Source organism: Haliotis asinina, chromosome 1 (genome assembly GCF_037392515.1).
Source record: "Haliotis asinina isolate JCU_RB_2024 chromosome 1, JCU_Hal_asi_v2, whole genome shotgun sequence".
Classification (NCBI taxonomy): domain Eukaryota; kingdom Metazoa; phylum Mollusca; class Gastropoda; order Lepetellida; family Haliotidae; genus Haliotis; species Haliotis asinina.
The window spans coordinates 30,968,028-30,984,638 of NC_090280.1; the positions used below are offsets into that span (position 1 = coordinate 30,968,028).

Genomic DNA, 16,611 nt, shown 5'->3' on the forward strand with positions numbered 1-16,611 from the left:
CTAAACATGCCACTCACTGCTGTGTACACACCAATGTATTTGATATAGTTGTAACTAGCTGTGATATTCATGAAGTGTATTTTGCCATTGTAGGGGATATTGTTGACTTAGTCTTCTTGTTGAGTTTATGGAAGTATGATCATTGAACAAGGCGTTCACTACATGTGACTGCAAAACAATTAAATGGCATTTTGTTTTCAGTTGCCCTCCTGGCTTCCTTGGCTTGACCTGCAGTGGTGTATATGACATCTGCTCTATCTCTAGGCCATGTATCGGCCCAGGTAGCAGCTGTCGCAATGATGGCAACACTGCAACGTGTCAGTGTAGTACAGGTATGTGACACTTACAGTAACTGCTGCAATTAGGGCCCTCAACTGACACCACAGGGTGGAAGTACTGTTCACGTGAAATGTGGAGAAGACCTAAAATAACGAGATCTAAGAACTGACAGCTGAAAAAGGCGCATTGGCTGATGAGGATATGTCATATATTGAGTTGAAACGATAATTTTCCATAATTCATGTTGCGATACTCAGGAGGATGCCCTCACTTAATGCACAATTACAATAAATATAGAGGGTGTCAAGCTATTTGCAGAAAGATCTGCGGGTTACTAGACCTCTATCCCAATTGACGAAGTCTTTTATACTTGCAAAATATTGAAAATGTGAGGAAAAACTTCTTCACCCTCGCAAAACATGTTCATCTTTCACTGTTCAGTGAGGAAATGGAGTTCCCTTTGGGACGAGTCTCCACATTTCAGGTGGAAAGTGCTTCCTTCCATCCTGTGGTTTTGTTCCCCACAATGTGTTGAGCCCATTTCTAGAGTAGCCTGTCAAGATCTTACTGGAAGTTTTCGGCATGTGACTGGTGGTAGCTTAGTGGTTAAGGTGTTAGCTCGTTTCACTGAAGAGCCGAGGTAACAGGGTTCAAATTTCCACCAATATGTGAAGCCGATTTCTGGTGTCCCCAACATTGATCTTGTTGGAATATTGCTAAAAAATGGGCTAAAACTAAACTTACTCACTCACACTCATATTTGCTGGAAGGGCCCATGCAGCGTAGCATCATTACAACTCACTCAAATCAGGAACATGTTAAATTAACACCCTCCTAAAACAATGCACATAAAGTTTGATATCTCCCTTCCCTAGTCATCGGTGTTCTCTAAAATTGCTGGAAGAGTTGCCTCCCTTTATGATGCACAGGTCCAGTGATCTGGGATTGTCAGCACCATACTCTAATGTTTGATTACTGCATCACTTCCACATTTTCTGCACACATTTTCAGCTGTTCAAAGAGGCAACAAAGAATCCTCTCAGCTACATGTAATTTCAGGTTACGATGGTGAAAACTGTGAGAAGAGGACGTCTCAGTGCAGTGCAACCTCTTGTGAGAATGGAGGGACTTGTAATGACAATCTAGGGGCTGCCAAATGCACTTGTCCTGCAGGTAGGGAGACCTCTTTTTAAAATGGAGGGACGTGTAATGACAATCTAGGGGCTGCCAAATGTACCTGTCCTGCAGGTAGGGAGACTGCTTTTTAGAATGGAGCAACGTGTAATGACAATCTTGTGTCTGCCAAATGTATTTGTCCCGCAGGTAGGGAGAATGCCTCACATCAGTGTCTTCTTGGTGACAGATTAAACCTCAACAGATCATGCATGTGAATGCAAAATAGGAATCCCACTTTTATTCAAGGAATGAAACTTACCCTGTTTCTGTTTCTGTCTCACTGTGGTGATTTTAGGAAAGATCAGGAAAAATGGAACCTGTTTTTTTCCCCTCTGTGGTGAATCCAGGTCAGAATACACCCCTAGTACATCATGCTTGTTGAATATTTTCCGTCAGCTGTATTTGGCCCCCATGATGTTTACATTTGGACTTGATCTTCAGGAACCTGTTCTTGCCATACAGCGCAACTCAACCAACAATTGGGTTTTACACCTCATTTAGCAATATTTAGCAATATCAACAGATATGTCTGGATCAGTGACTTGATTGATAATGATCATTGCCTATAAGGAGTCAATGGATTGTCTGTTCAAGATTATCTACAAACCATCATCTGGCTGTATGTTGATGAATGCAGTATTAGCAAATAAAGCAATTCTGAGAGAACACTAAGATCTGCTAGCAAAGTTTGATCTTCTGCAAATTCCAGAATGTGACCTGAAGTCAACTGGCTTCTTTTCAGTGCTGTTTCTTCTGTCTGTCACCAGCCCAAGACAGCTTCAAATGGTATCTAAGGGCATTCCTTTTCTGAAATACTGTCACTTCTAGATTTCCTTTCTCCTAGTCTTTGAAAATATTGTGTATATTATACTCATCGCAGTGCTTAGAGCAGACACTTAGTGCCAGGAGTATTTTAGTGCTTTATAAATTCACTCATTTTTATCTTTGTTATTATTTGTCTTATCCAGGTACAAGTGGTGACCGTTGTGAGACCAACACTGATGACTGTGCCAGTGCCCCGTGCCCAGCAGGATCTGTGTGCCTGGATGGCATTAATGCCTATACTTGTCAGTGTCAGCCAAACAGGATTGGGGCAACCTGCCAGAAAGGTAATAATCCCAGATTCACAAAGTCCATAATGAAGCTTACAACTATGTATTATCCTCCTCCTCCTCCTCTTCCTCCTCCTCCTCTTCCTCCTCTTCCTCCTCCTCCTCCTCCTCCTCCTCCTCCTCTTCCTCCTCCTCTTCCTCCTCCTCCTCTTCCTCCTCCTCTTCCTCTTCCTCCTCTTCCTCCTCCTCCTCCTCCTCTTCCTCCTCCTCCTCTTCCTCCTCCTCCTCTTCCTCCTCTTCCTCCTCCTCCTCTTCCTCCTCCTCCTCCTCCTCCTCCTCATCATCATCATGGATATAACTATGCATTGTGTAACAAGGTTGAACCTGAAAAGCCATGTTACTGAGAATTCCAACCATTATCCACTGTGTTTCAGCTGTGTCTGCTGATTTTGATGTTGCATTTCCCGGGCAAAGCACCTACCTTGTTGACGCCCTGTCAACCCCCCAGAGGTTTGGGTCTCAGTCTCTTTCGCTGTCTGTATGGGTTCGATACACTGCCCAGACACCCCAGGGGATCATCGCAACATTGTATGGACTGAGGTAAAAGTCTTCTCCTGGAGGGTGTTCATATATTTCATATAAGAAAACACAGGGATGAAATCCTATTCAATGTCTGAAGTCATTCCATCAACTTTCACTTTATTTAAACTGTCAGAAAAGTTAGAAGTTTCTTTAGAAGAAAGAGTTCAGCTGACCAGTGCCAGTGGCAGAGAGATCAGTGAAGTGAATCTGACAGCATGGTGTCCGATAATGTGCTTGCAACCATTATGATGTACGACCAAGATCTTTATGGATAAATCTTTTAATCTCTGACACAACGTTTCGGGGCCGAAATGTTGTGTGTCAAAGGCTAAAAAAAATTTATTCATAAAAGATGTTTGTCATCTATACCAACTTCTAAATGCTGCTTAAAAACATCATTTCGATGCAGTTTGTTCTAAAGCATGTTGGTTGTTTTTACCTACACTCTGAAGCTGGGATAGAATTGGTCTTTAGAAACCTTTGCTTATCATAAGACTGTCTACTAAATGGATCGGGTGGTTAACTTGTCAGCTTTTTTTTAATATTGTTTTCCATTTCCATTTTTATTCCCAGTCTACAACATATATAATGCAATCATACATACATGCAGAAGTCATAAGACATGACTGAGAGGGTCGGGTGACCAGGCTTGCTGAACGTGTATTCACATGTCATTGTATCCGAATTGTGTAGAATGCCCATGATGTTAATCACAGCACAGCCTGACACTTGTTAAAGCATATAGATTCTTGAACCTATGATGCTGTTAACATTGGAAAATGCCTTTGATTTAATACTGCCATAAGGAAAATAGTGATAGACTCCCAGAATATACAGGGATGAGAAATTTCCGCGGATCCGCGGAAATCCGTGTTTTTTTACATCCCCAGGGTCATTTTTCTGAAACGTCTAAATATATATACAGTGTTAATATTGATTTTAGAAGCCATATTTAGTGTGTAAAATGCCAAAATCCCAGGAGCTTCCGGGGGGCTTCGCCCCCCTGGGCCCCCGACCAGGCTCCGCCCTCCGCCCAGACCCCCGACTAGTTTTCAGCTGTAAATGAAAATTTCCATTCTCATCCCTGAATATAAAACAGTCATACATATATCAAAAGGAGCATCAGAAAAGTAACCTTGATATGACCTTGGCCTTTCAGCACCAGTGCTATAGACAACACTGCTCAGGAGTTGCTGAGGCTAGAGAAGGACCGAGTGATAGTGAAGAATCCAAGCAACACAGGGCAGGCTCAGATCCCCTTCGCTTCCCTGGATGATGGTCGCTGGCACCACATTGTCTTGACGTGGGAATCGACCAGCCGACTGTTGTCTGTATACATTGACGGGACTTTTATCAACGAGCAGCAGTATGGCTGGAATACCAACATCCCATCTTAGTAAGAAACAGTTCATTTGTATTTATCATGAGGCGACATACTTGTATCAAAGGAGAAGCTTTTGTCATGGTACATTCAGGGATATTTGACTTGTGTGAACTGGTTTTATATCAGTTTTTGAAAAGGAGGGGATACAGTGACAAATATGTCCATCTGACCATTGTCTGTGTGCCACATAATGGCAACACTGGAATGCCATTGAACGTTTCTTTGGTATCCAATTGCAGCATCTAAACCAAAATTCGTATAACCAGACCAAGGTGATTTCCTGATGACTCTTGTTGCAAGTTACTTCTTTTGACCATAAATAGTTTTGAAAGACATAGTTGGTCATGTGCATTTTCAGGGGTCAGTTTAAGCAGTTAGAACTTGCACGTGTGCAAAATGAAACTGCAAGCAACCTCATATGTACATAAACATGCGACCAGTGCTTGTAAATATTGTCAGGAAGAACGCAGACTTCAACTGGAGCACCGAATGACAGGAACTGGCTTGGAGCTGGGACTCTAGAGACTACACAGACTGTTCATATCATGAAATATTATGAGGAGACAAAAATGTTCTTATCACACCAAGAATCTTTTTTGTTATAACTATCACTAACAAAACTCAGCTGCTTTTTCTAATTATTTGTTGAGCAGTAGGTGCAACATGTCTTGTCGAGTGCAACAAGGTTACAGTGCCATTGGGTTCAAGTGTGGATTTTAAGTGTCAAGTTAGGGCCTTGGCCGCACCTGGGATATCATCTTACCAATGATCATATACAGTATGTTCTTGTCCTTAGTCTCCCACTGTCTTGTTCCAGCATTTGGCTTGTTTTGGATGGAACCTACAACTCAACCAAGGGAACTGTGGACCAGTCCTTGGGGATGGTTGGCAGGATAAGCCGCTTGTCCCTTGTGCCACGGATACTGACTGCATCAGAGAGGGAAAGCCTCTACAGTAACAAAGACCTCACCCTGTCTGACACCATCTTGGGCTTCACCTCAGACATGATCGATGGCATCAATGGTCTTGTAGACTATAACAGTGAGCTGACTGATGGGGTGTGTGTTTCTGGTTCACAGGGCTGCAGGACTCTAGCTACAGGTTAGTAGTTTAAGGTCTGAGTTAGAATTCATCTTCAGCATCCCTTGTCTACCTGTGATGTTCTGAATTTCAATTTATCAACAAACCATGCTTGTTCTAAGCAGCAACTAATTGGATTGGGTGGTCAAACTCTCTGACATGCTTCACATGTCACCATATCCGAACTGCACAGAGAAATGCTCCTTCGGTTGATCACTACAGTATTTCCTGATGACCATCATATGGTTGGAATGTTGCTGATTGCAGTAACAAACAAACAAATTGTAGTCCAATCACTTGCTGTTGCTTCCCTTTGTCCCAGCAGTGCCCAAGATGAATCAGGTCTCATTGTGCCTCAGAACCCCATGTGTGAAGCTAGTGTCCCTGTCATGATATTGATGGAATATTGCTGAAAGTAGAGTAAATCCAAACTCACTCATTCACTTATGATCACTGTAGTGCTGTGATTGCTTTGGAAAACCAGGCTCAGGTTCAAGAAGCATGTACACAATGCTGACTTAATTATTTATTCATTAACCTGTGCTGTGCTGTCTACATCCTTTCTCGGCAATTCATCAGTCTGCTTTCGAGCCAAACAGACTACATCAAGCTTCAGACAGATGTAAGAAATGACAGCGTCATTAGGGGAGCTGGCTCATCAACAGAACTTACATTCTGTAAGGTACGATGGCTGAGTGGGTTAGATGGCTGACACTGTGTGCTGGCAATTACATTCCAGACTTTGAGAGTCTGTGTACTGAAATGAAAATTTATGTGATGTGCATCACTGTAATAGGTAGCAATGAAAAATGTCCTGATGTGTTGTAAATCTTGAGAAATTTGTTTCAGTGACATCCAGCCCAAGTCTCACCTCTTGTCCTGATGACCAGTTGCGTGTTCCTCCCCGCGAGTCCACCCCAACATGGCCAGTGCCTGTGTTTAGTGGCGCCACCACAGTCCGAGCTAACTATGTGTCCGGAGGTACGTGCCATTTGATCTCTACTCAAACCATGAGCATCCAGAGAGCATCAATATTGCCTCTATAAGTTGTGATTCTGTCAACAAGCTAGCATCTAGAAGAAGCTTCGACCCATGTGGACAAGTGCCACTATGAAGATGCAAGGTAGAGAAGGTAGTATGATTTGAACCTGATAGCCCTTATATAAACAAACTATAGACAACCTCATGCTGAGGAACAATCTACCACCTATGTGAACAAGCTACCATCTATGTAAACAAGATAGCACCTACGTAAACAAGCTACAGTGTAAGCAAGATAGCACCTATATAAACAAGATAGCATCAGTGTAAACAAGCTAGGTCCTATGTAAACAACTACCATCTATGTAAACAAGATAGCATCAATGTAAACAAGCTAGGTCCTATGTAAACCACTACCATCTATGTAAACAAGCTAGGTCCTATGTAAACCACTACCATCTATGTAAACAAGCTAGGTCCTATGTAAACCACTACCATCTATGTAAACAAGCTAGGTCCTATGTAAACCACTACCATCTATGTAAACAAGCTAGGTCCAATGTAAACCACTACCATCTATGTAAACAAGCTAGGTCCTACGTAAACCACTACCATCTATGTAAACAAGCAGCCATATATGTAAACATGCTAGCTAGCAAGCCTGGGCATGACACTGATCTAACTATGATGACTGATCTAGTGGTTGTGTTTCAGGGAGCAAGTTGACGTGGGGGTTGTATGGAGTAGCGTATGCTGGCAGCGATGAAGATGGAGATGCAGCCATGTGTACATTCAGGCTCTACAACCGACGTAAGTACCACTCTGTATGCAGAGTAGCAGTAGCTAGGTGTCCATAATCAGGTTTACAAAGGTGTAAAACTAACTTGCTTACATAATTTAGCAAAATGAGATTAAAAAGATTCCTTTTTATAAGTGGTTGAGTTGTTTCACTTCACCTTCCAAGGGCCTATAGTATGTATCCTGCATAAATCTCTCAAAAGAGTATCGAGACACAGGTATTGGCTTATCATAACTCTTCTATGTATGTTGCAGGCACAGCATGTGTGGTGCCAACCCAGCCTCTGTTTGGAGATGAGACATGTACAGTAATAGAAGGAGGTTTTCGCTGTACAGTAAAGTGTACTGAGAGCAACTTCGCCATGGCAACGCCAGGTCCAAAGTACTATAGCTGTGGCGTCCATGGCATGTACAATGAAGCTGATACACCACTACCCTATGAGCTATCGGCATGTACCAGTAAGTGGCACTGAATACTGTAGTTCCTTTCTATCAGTGTGTAGTCATAGTTGCATTTTTGTACCAAACACTGAAAATTGTTCTCAAAAAAGACTCATGTTATGTATGCATGTTTAGTAGAAGGATAAACAATGGAAAAACAACCAAAACACAGGTGCACTGCACAACGGTACACAATACACTATATTCTACATACACGAAAGTCACATTCATTAAGTGGCATTGGGGTAGCCTAGCTGTTAAGATGTTGGCTCATCATGCCGAAGACCCGGTTTTGATTCCCAAATTGGGTACAATATGTGGAACCCATTTGTGGTATCCCCCACCATGATATTGTTGGAAACTTGCTGAAAGTGGCGTAACTCACTCACTCACACAGACTGAAGTTTAATTACTGAACCTATCACATAATATCTCTCTTGTTTCTGTCACAGGCTGCACCGAACCAAAGCATGACATCGTGGTGACCATGGACTTCCTCATGCAGTCCCTCTGCTCCGGTCCACTCCAGGCCCAGAACATGGAGGAGCTTGAGAGGCAGATCAAAGGGGCACTGTCAGACATCAACAACAAATGGAGACAGGAGCTGTGTAACGCTGCCACTTGTTCTGATGTGAATGTGCAGACTGAATGTGTACAGGACACTCGTAGGATGGCTGTTACCATCCGCTTCCTCACAGTCAAGTAAGATACCCATGCCTATAGCCTGTCTTTTGTTAGTCTGTATGCTGTGATAGTTGCTGCCTGTGATAGTTGCTGCTTTTGGTGTTGTAGTAATGGTTTTTGATGATGGTGGTGAAGTTATGGGGGATTCAGAAACGAGTTCCATCTGTCTGTATGCCTGTCCATGCGTATGCCATACTTTGTCCGATGCATATTTCGTAAACTATTTGTGGTAGCTTATCCAAACTTGGTACACATGTCAGGCATGATCCCGAGATGTGCCTTTTTGGGGTTAGACCCAGTTTCCATGGAAACATGAATTATACTGTGGCCTTGAGAATGTTATGTTATCTGGAGCAGATCTCCTAACTATACATGCTAGTTTCATCAAACTGAGTACACATATCAAGCATGATCCCTAGATGTGCCTTTTGGGGATTAGCCCCAGATATTTTTTGTGTGTGTGGTTTCCATGGAAACATGACTTAGGCTGTTTACTATAAGGATGTCACTTTTTCTGCTGCAGATCTCCCAAACTTTAGCTTTATAAAACTTGGTACACATGTTTGTCATGTTCACCATGATCCCAGTGAGTAGCTGTACCTTTTGGGGTTACACCAGTGGTTGAATTTTATTTCTTGTGGTTTCCATGACAACAAGTTTGGCTTTGATTCAAATTAGTGGTTGTGCTCTATTCCGTAGTAGAACTTTAAACCCTTTCACTCTTTCTTCACATAGCTAATGGCACATGGCTAGGTCTGGTGGTATACTGGTGCCTTTTGTTAGGGTTGGATTTCTGAGTAAAATAAGTTTTGATTTTGCTTGGCACTTAGTTCAGTTTCGACTGACTTTGGTGGTAGTGTTCTTTTCCAGAGCAGAACTGTAAAAACTTACTCTCCTTTTGTGCTGCCGTTGTCCACTCCAAAACATTGACACACTGTAATCATAATTAGTAGACATATTCATGCAGTTGCAGTTGCTGGGGATATTGATGTCGTTGTCTTCTTTTTTACCATTATTATTATTATTATACATGTACACACTGTTCTTTCAGGACTGCTCTGACCAATGCCAACTCTTTGAAAATGTCTCCACAAGAGATTTTGTCTGTGGCCATCATTGATGAAAAGAAATTTGACTTCCAGGTAGGTAGACATAACAGTAAACATTTTGAGGATGTTTTCGTCTTCATTTAACTTGAGGCTTCTTTGCCACCAGCTCAAACATATACAGGAATATTATCCTGTGGTGTTCTGCATCAAAATATGAATTGCCACTGACAGAAATTTGGATTGTGTCCTGTGGCCACAGAATATCTGAAAATACAAGTGCAGCCATAGTAAGTATGATTCAGCAGATATTGTTATTGTTCACTGCAATCACGCGAAAGACTTTGTGAACATCAGGGCTCCAGATAAGGGCCATATTGGTGTATGTACGGATAAAAAATATGCACAAATATGGGAAAAAATCAGAAAACGTAGTAGATACGCACCATAGCAATGGTGTACTATCTTAGAATCATTTACAGATGTATTTATCTCAAAAAATATTGCTTTATTGTTTATTCACCTGTTTACACAAAAGTAGCAATGTTGTGGTGCAAATATGAAACAAAACACGGGATTACTCACAAGCAATTAAATTCCATTCAGTACTCTAACTTTTCCAGTACTCTTATATTGTAGTGAGTGTTTCTAAAAATCTTTCATTTGTTAACTTTCGGTTTGGGTTTTCGTTCATGATTGTGAATGAACATGTTTCAGATCAATTCTCAGTTTATTAAAACATTTTATTAACATACAAACTAAGAAAATACATTTAGCTAAAAACTTCAAACACCCAAATATAAAAGGGCTCACCTAAAGGTTACATGATGGGTCACTTGGACCATCCTATCAAGCTTATTTTTAAAGGTCACATGCAGCTAACAAATCAAACATAATTAAAACACAATTAACACTTATACATTACTGCTTGTAAAAAAAATAAATAGACAAAATTATAGGTGTACAATCGTGATTCAAAAGTGCAATATTTTGTACTTGGGCTTACTTCCCTCGAAACGAAGCCCTAAGGAAACCGAACCCAGTCATAGCAGGTGGCTGTGCACTCAAGTGTTAAGACAGCATCCGATTGGCTGGTTCATTTGCTGGTACGCTGAGGGCTCATTGTGTGAACAGAAAGGTGATCTGTTTGATGGGCATTTCAGAAGTATGGTGAGTCACACCAAAGTAAGATTCTTTGTGGATAACAGCTTCTCTTATTTTACCTGATGCGTCGTTTCAGTATGGATTCATATACCTTTGCCAAACAAAATCATATACACTAGAAGAAGTTGTTATCCATAAAGAATGTATATAGAGATGTTGGGTTTTGTAAATACATGTTCTCTGAATTTGCATTCGATCCAATCAAAAATCATCTCAGTATCTGCTGAATCGACATACAGGTGTCAATAAACCAGACATTGAGCTTTCTCTGTGACAGAGGCTGCTTACCAAAATCAACAAGTGTTTTAAAGTAACGAGTAGATTATTTATACTGTCTCAAACTCTGCTGACCTATTCACTGTGCATGCGTTATGAGCACAGTGCAGCATAGCTGTTGTAACCACTTTTTAGTGGATCGCTGGCTTTTTTTTTCATCGCATTTTTTCAACTTCATATGTTGAACTGGCATTTTTGATCATTTGTTTTGATAAGGGCATACTGAAAGGTATCAGAATCTGCAAAGTTGTGTTTTACGTTGCATGTGATCTTTAAGGCAACCAATGGGATCAGGTGTTCAGAATCGCTGACCTGGTTGATAAGTCATTGTTTCCCATTTGTATAGATCAGTGCTTATGATGTTGATCAGTGGATTGTCTGGTCCAAACTTTATTCTTAACAGACACCATATAGCTTGAAAATTGCTTAAACAACAAATAGACAAAACTGTCTAAGAAATCACTGGCTTTCAATGATGGATACACTGCCAGCTCACCTGAAATACTGCATATGAAAATCAATGAATCTGTCTGTCCCCAGCTTGGTGCTCCCATAGTTTCATCATTTCTGACAGTCAATGTTCCAACTTGTGAGAGCGGCAGACAACTCACTGGAGACTGTTGTGGTAAGACCATTGATAATAAATGTATTCACCCATCCTAGAGTCCCAGAATCCCATTGTCAGCAATTTATCACGATTTTGATTAATTTCGTATGGTGTACTTCCTTCAAATATATCTCTCAAACAAGGGCACATTAATTCTTTGAAAGGGAATGATGTGTTTTGTAATTCAGTTGCAGAAGTCATGTAATGGCGTTCTGAATATCTTACAAAAGTTGTCACATTTGCTTTACTCCAATGAAAATTTCTTTGAGTATCTTGGATTGGAATTGTTTCTTGTCTTGGCATTGTGTCTTAGGCCTGCCACTCACAAGGGTCCCATGGTCTGATGACAGCTTATGCTAAATCGTTTGAATTGCTACAAATATTGGCAAGTTATGACAAGCTGTAACATGGACTTACAACAGTCATAGTGCTGTGATAGCTTTGTGATACGGGGCCAGGTTCTCCATCTCTGTAACTTGGTTGCTTGCATGTCAACATACTGAGAGTGACATTAGTCATAAGATTATTCGCTATATTGTCTAGTTCAAGGTATTTCTTACTCAATCACTGGATTGTCTTGTCCAAACTCAGCTACTTATAGGCTGCCATCATAGTCCTGGATTATTGCTCAGTGAGCATTAAACAACATATGCACCCTCCAGATGGCTGACCAACATCATGACGTCCTGTGTTGTATTTGTAGCTGAGTGTGGACCAGGAACTTACTTCAACACAGATATAGGCAAGTGTGTGGTGTGTCAGAGAGGATCATACCTGGCAGATGTTGGTCGGGTGGGGACAGCATCGTCCAGTCCATGTCAGCAGTGCACTGGAGGCAAGACGACACCCAACACTGGAGCACAGACAGAGGATGAGTGTAGAGGTGAGAATGGAAATGAATTATCTTTCTGGGTGAAATAGTTTTTGGAAGCAAGAATATGTCTCTTCTAAAATATACCACAAACTGCATTTAGAAAAAACATTCTTGAAAAGAAATGTCAAATAGTTTTGGGAAGCAAGAATATGTACCTTAGAAAATATACTAGAAACTGCCTGTGGAAACAACATTCTTGCGAAAAAATCTTCTGGAAATCATACCTATCATATTACTTCACATAGAGAGAATCAGCAGCGGAATAATATTTCTTATTTGAAGGTCTCTGTTGCTGAATTTTTACCTGCATTTTGCCCTAAGCAGTTTGAAAACTTCGAAGGTATCATGATATAGCTGAAATATTACCAATTTGACCTTGAATTTTAACTCACTCTATCAGAGGTGGTAACCTTGAGTTGAAACCTCTGACTAGCCAATCAGAGTATCAAAATCCTAGCAAACAATTCATACCCTACTCTTAAGCTTTTTACAAATAACCAAGATTCTGAAAAATCTTTTTTTGTCACTGAAGCTGATTAAAACAGAAAACCATTCAAGACATGCCTCTTCCTAAAGAACTTTCTACATGGCTTCATTAACCTCAATATTCACTATGATTCCAGTGACATGTGTTATCGGCAATTTCTACAATCTGACTGTGGGGCAGTGCCAGGAGTGTCCCGTGGGGTTCTATCAGCCTGCCCCTGGGACCTTCTACTGTGAACCTTGTGGGGTGGGTCTCACCACGGAAGCAGTGGGGTCATCCTCTGTCACTCAGTGTGGAAGTAAGTACACTGTATACATGCCATGTTTGCCACAGAGCCCAACCTGGTTAGTGACTTTATCAAAAGGAGGCTAATCAAAATCAGACACAAATGAAATCTTTTTTCAGAGGTTGAGCAGTATTGACAAGCAGTCAGGGTATTTGGAGAACAACTGTCTTTGACTCTAGATTGTCTTTGCTAAAACACTTTGAGTGTGCATAGATGTGTGAACAAATATACAAATGGAACTGTTATTATTTTTATTTTAAAACATTTTGCTTATTTTAATCATACTCATGTTCATTATCAGAAAACTAGTTGTGAACAAATTCCATTTAAACATTGACAAAACTAAAATGTTTCAATAATGCTTACTGGGCAAATAATTTTCCTCTCGTTCTCTGCATTTACACTTTAGAACATCTGTAAAATGTGGGGTGATGGGGTAGCCTAGTTGTTAAGGTGTTTGCTCATCACACTGAAGACTTATGTGCGAAGCTCATATCTGGTGTTCTTCACTGTCATATTGCTGGAATATTGCTAAAGGCTGAGTGAAACCAAACACACAAGGGTATATGAATACATCCAAATCAGTGTGTGCCTGTGATTTGAGAACATCAAATTGATTGACTGTTCACTTCATTGGATGTCATGAAACCCTTGTTTGTCATGGGATGTTGTTCATCACCCTGGCTATTATTCTTAGGTAGTTAGTTTCATCCATACTACTGTTTAGTGAAATAACTGGGCTTTATAGTTGGATTAGTTTAACTGCAAACAATCAGAATGTGTTGAAAACCTGATTTTGATTCCCAAGTGGGTACAAGGTGTGAAGTCCATTTCTGGTGTCCACTGTTGATCTATTACTGGGATATTGCTAAAACTGGAATAATAAACCAATAACTCACTTGCAAGATATGGTTGTACAATACATATAAGCATCATTAATGTAATGACAAGTGTCTGTTATATTTTTGTTGATGGGGTTTTGTCATAGTCAGTCAAAAAAATCTTTAACAGCCCAAAGACAGTTTTTGTTTGCTAGTAAGGAATAAACTATCAAATAAATCATTGACTCTGCCCTTTGAACCATTTGCTCACCTTTCATGACCAGCAACACTTGCCAAGGACCTGTTCTAATATCAGTCCCATTGGTTATTTCAGTCTATCAGACCACTACAGGTTTGTATGTCAATCTGTTGTAAAGCATGGTTTTTGTAAGTAAGACGATTGGTTGCACAAAATGTTGGAGAATTGATTCCTAGTTAGGGGTAAGGCTGCTTGTTTGATCTCATAAACAGGGGCAGTCTATGTTTTGAAGCATGAGTTTGACTGTGAAGTGATTTGTTGTACAAAATTGGCAGAGGATGGATTTTCAGCTAAGGGGAATGCAGTCTTTTAGTGCAGCTGCATGTTTGAGTCTCACAAACTTGAGAAGTTAGTGTTGACAAGCATGGTTTTATAAATATGGGGACTGGTTGTTCAAAATGGCTGAGTATAGATTTTCAGTCAGAGATGAAAGAGTCTTTCAGTGAGGCTGCATGTTAGAGTCTCACAAACTGTTTGTGTTGTGAAGAATGATTTTGTTATTATGTGGGTTAGCTGTACAAAATAATTGAGCCTCACAAGGTGGCGTGATATGCTTTGAGTTGAATTTGGCATGACATTTTTATGTTTCTCATATGGCTTGCGTGTGTCTTGTGTAAATCCTGGTTCACCCCCATTATGTTCTGAAGTTTGTTGCCACCTTCCCTGTCATTGTGGTTTTCACCAAACTGGTTCATGACCAAGATTGGCATTACTTTGAGTATTCCTGTGATGTCATCCTGACACGTGTATAATTGAAAAGGTGTCGAAAAAGCTTTAAATAGCAATACACTATAAGGCAAGATGATATGCACAATGACTAATGGGTTGTGAATATGAATACATGTATCTATTTGTTGTTCCAATATTGACTCATTTTGAGCATTAGGATCTCCCTTGACATAATAAGGGAGTTGTCATTTATAAAGTATCTTGCCTTGTTTTGATTCACAAGAACTCCTAAAATGCTGTTCAAACTCATCAGGATGGTGTGCGTTTTGTTTTCAGATGACTTTATTGGAGGAACAACCACATCATCACCACCAAGTAAGTTAATTAAACATGGCATGTTCCCAGCTCTCTTATACCTGTACAGACTTATCATCACCACCAAGTAAGTTAATTAAACATGGCATGTTCCCAGCTCTCTTATACCTGTACAGACTTATCATCACCACCAAGTAAGTTAATTAAACATAACATGTTCCCAGCTCTCTTATACCAGTACAGACTTATCATCGCCACCAAGTAAGTTAATTAAACATGGCATGTTCCCAGCTCTCTTATACCTGTACAGACTTATCATCACCACCAAGTAAGTTAATTAAACATGACATGTTCCCAGCTCTCTTATACCTGTACAGACTTATCATCGCCACCAAATAAGTTAATTTAACATGACATGTTCCCAGCTCTCTTACACCTGTACAGACTTATCATCACCACCAAGTAAGTTAATTAAACATGGCATGTTCCCAACTCTCTTATACCTGTACAGACTTATCATCACCACCAAGTACGTTAATTAAACATGGCATGTTCCCAGCTCTCTTATACCTGTACAGACTTATCATCACCACCAAGTAAGTTAATTAAACATAGCATGTTCCCAGCTCTCTTATACCTGTACAGACTTATCATCACCACCAAGTAAGTTAATTAAACATAACATGTTCCCAGCTCTCTTATACCAGTACAGACTTATCATCACCACCAAGTAAGTTAATTAAACATAGCATGTTCCCAGCTCTCTTATACCAGTACACACTTATCATCGCCACCAAGTATGTTAATTAAACATGGCATGTTCCCAGCTCTCTTATACCAGTACAGACTTATCATCACCACCAAGTAAGTTAATTAAACATAGCATGTTCCCAGCTCTCTTATACCAGTACAGACTTATCATCGCCACCAAGTATGTTAATTATACATGGCATGTTCCCAGCTCTCTTATACCTGTACAGACTTATCATCACCACCAAGTAAGTTAATTAAACATGACATGTTCCCAGCTCTCTTATACCAGTACAGACTTATCATCGCCACCAAGTAAGTTAATTAAACATAGCATGTTCCCAGCTCTCTTATACCAGTACAGACTTATCATCACCACCAAGTAAGTTAATTAAACATGACATGTTCCCAGCTCTCTTATACCAGTACAGACTTATCATCGCCACCAAGTAAGTTAATTAAACATAGCATGTTCCCAGCTCTCTTATACCTGTACAGACTTATCATCACCACCAAGTAAGTTCATTAAACATGACATGTTCCCAGCTCTCTTATACCAGTACAGACTTATCATCACCACCAAGTAAGTTAATTAAACAT

At 40.4% G+C, this 16,611-nt stretch overlaps 1 protein-coding gene across 1 annotated transcript in view; it reads left to right on the forward strand.

Annotated features, from left to right (window-relative positions):
* Window positions 1–16,611, forward strand: part of LOC137290303 (uncharacterized) — a 90,079-nt gene that overhangs the window by 66,534 nt on the left and 6,934 nt on the right. Inside the window, exons 42-57 of the mRNA XM_067821115.1 lie at window positions 202–332; window positions 1,339–1,452; window positions 2,424–2,564; window positions 2,942–3,107; window positions 4,249–4,485; window positions 5,291–5,574; window positions 6,403–6,538; window positions 7,253–7,344; window positions 7,588–7,791; window positions 8,226–8,475; window positions 9,509–9,599; window positions 11,484–11,568; window positions 12,254–12,433; window positions 13,048–13,209; window positions 14,353–14,370; window positions 15,283–15,321. Of these exons, the coding sequence (XP_067677216.1) occupies window positions 202–332; window positions 1,339–1,452; window positions 2,424–2,564; window positions 2,942–3,107; window positions 4,249–4,485; window positions 5,291–5,574; window positions 6,403–6,538; window positions 7,253–7,344; window positions 7,588–7,791; window positions 8,226–8,475; window positions 9,509–9,599; window positions 11,484–11,568; window positions 12,254–12,433; window positions 13,048–13,209; window positions 14,353–14,370; window positions 15,283–15,321 (2,330 nt within the window). The remainder of the gene's footprint in view (window positions 1–201; window positions 333–1,338; window positions 1,453–2,423; window positions 2,565–2,941; window positions 3,108–4,248; window positions 4,486–5,290; window positions 5,575–6,402; window positions 6,539–7,252; window positions 7,345–7,587; window positions 7,792–8,225; window positions 8,476–9,508; window positions 9,600–11,483; window positions 11,569–12,253; window positions 12,434–13,047; window positions 13,210–14,352; window positions 14,371–15,282; window positions 15,322–16,611) is intronic.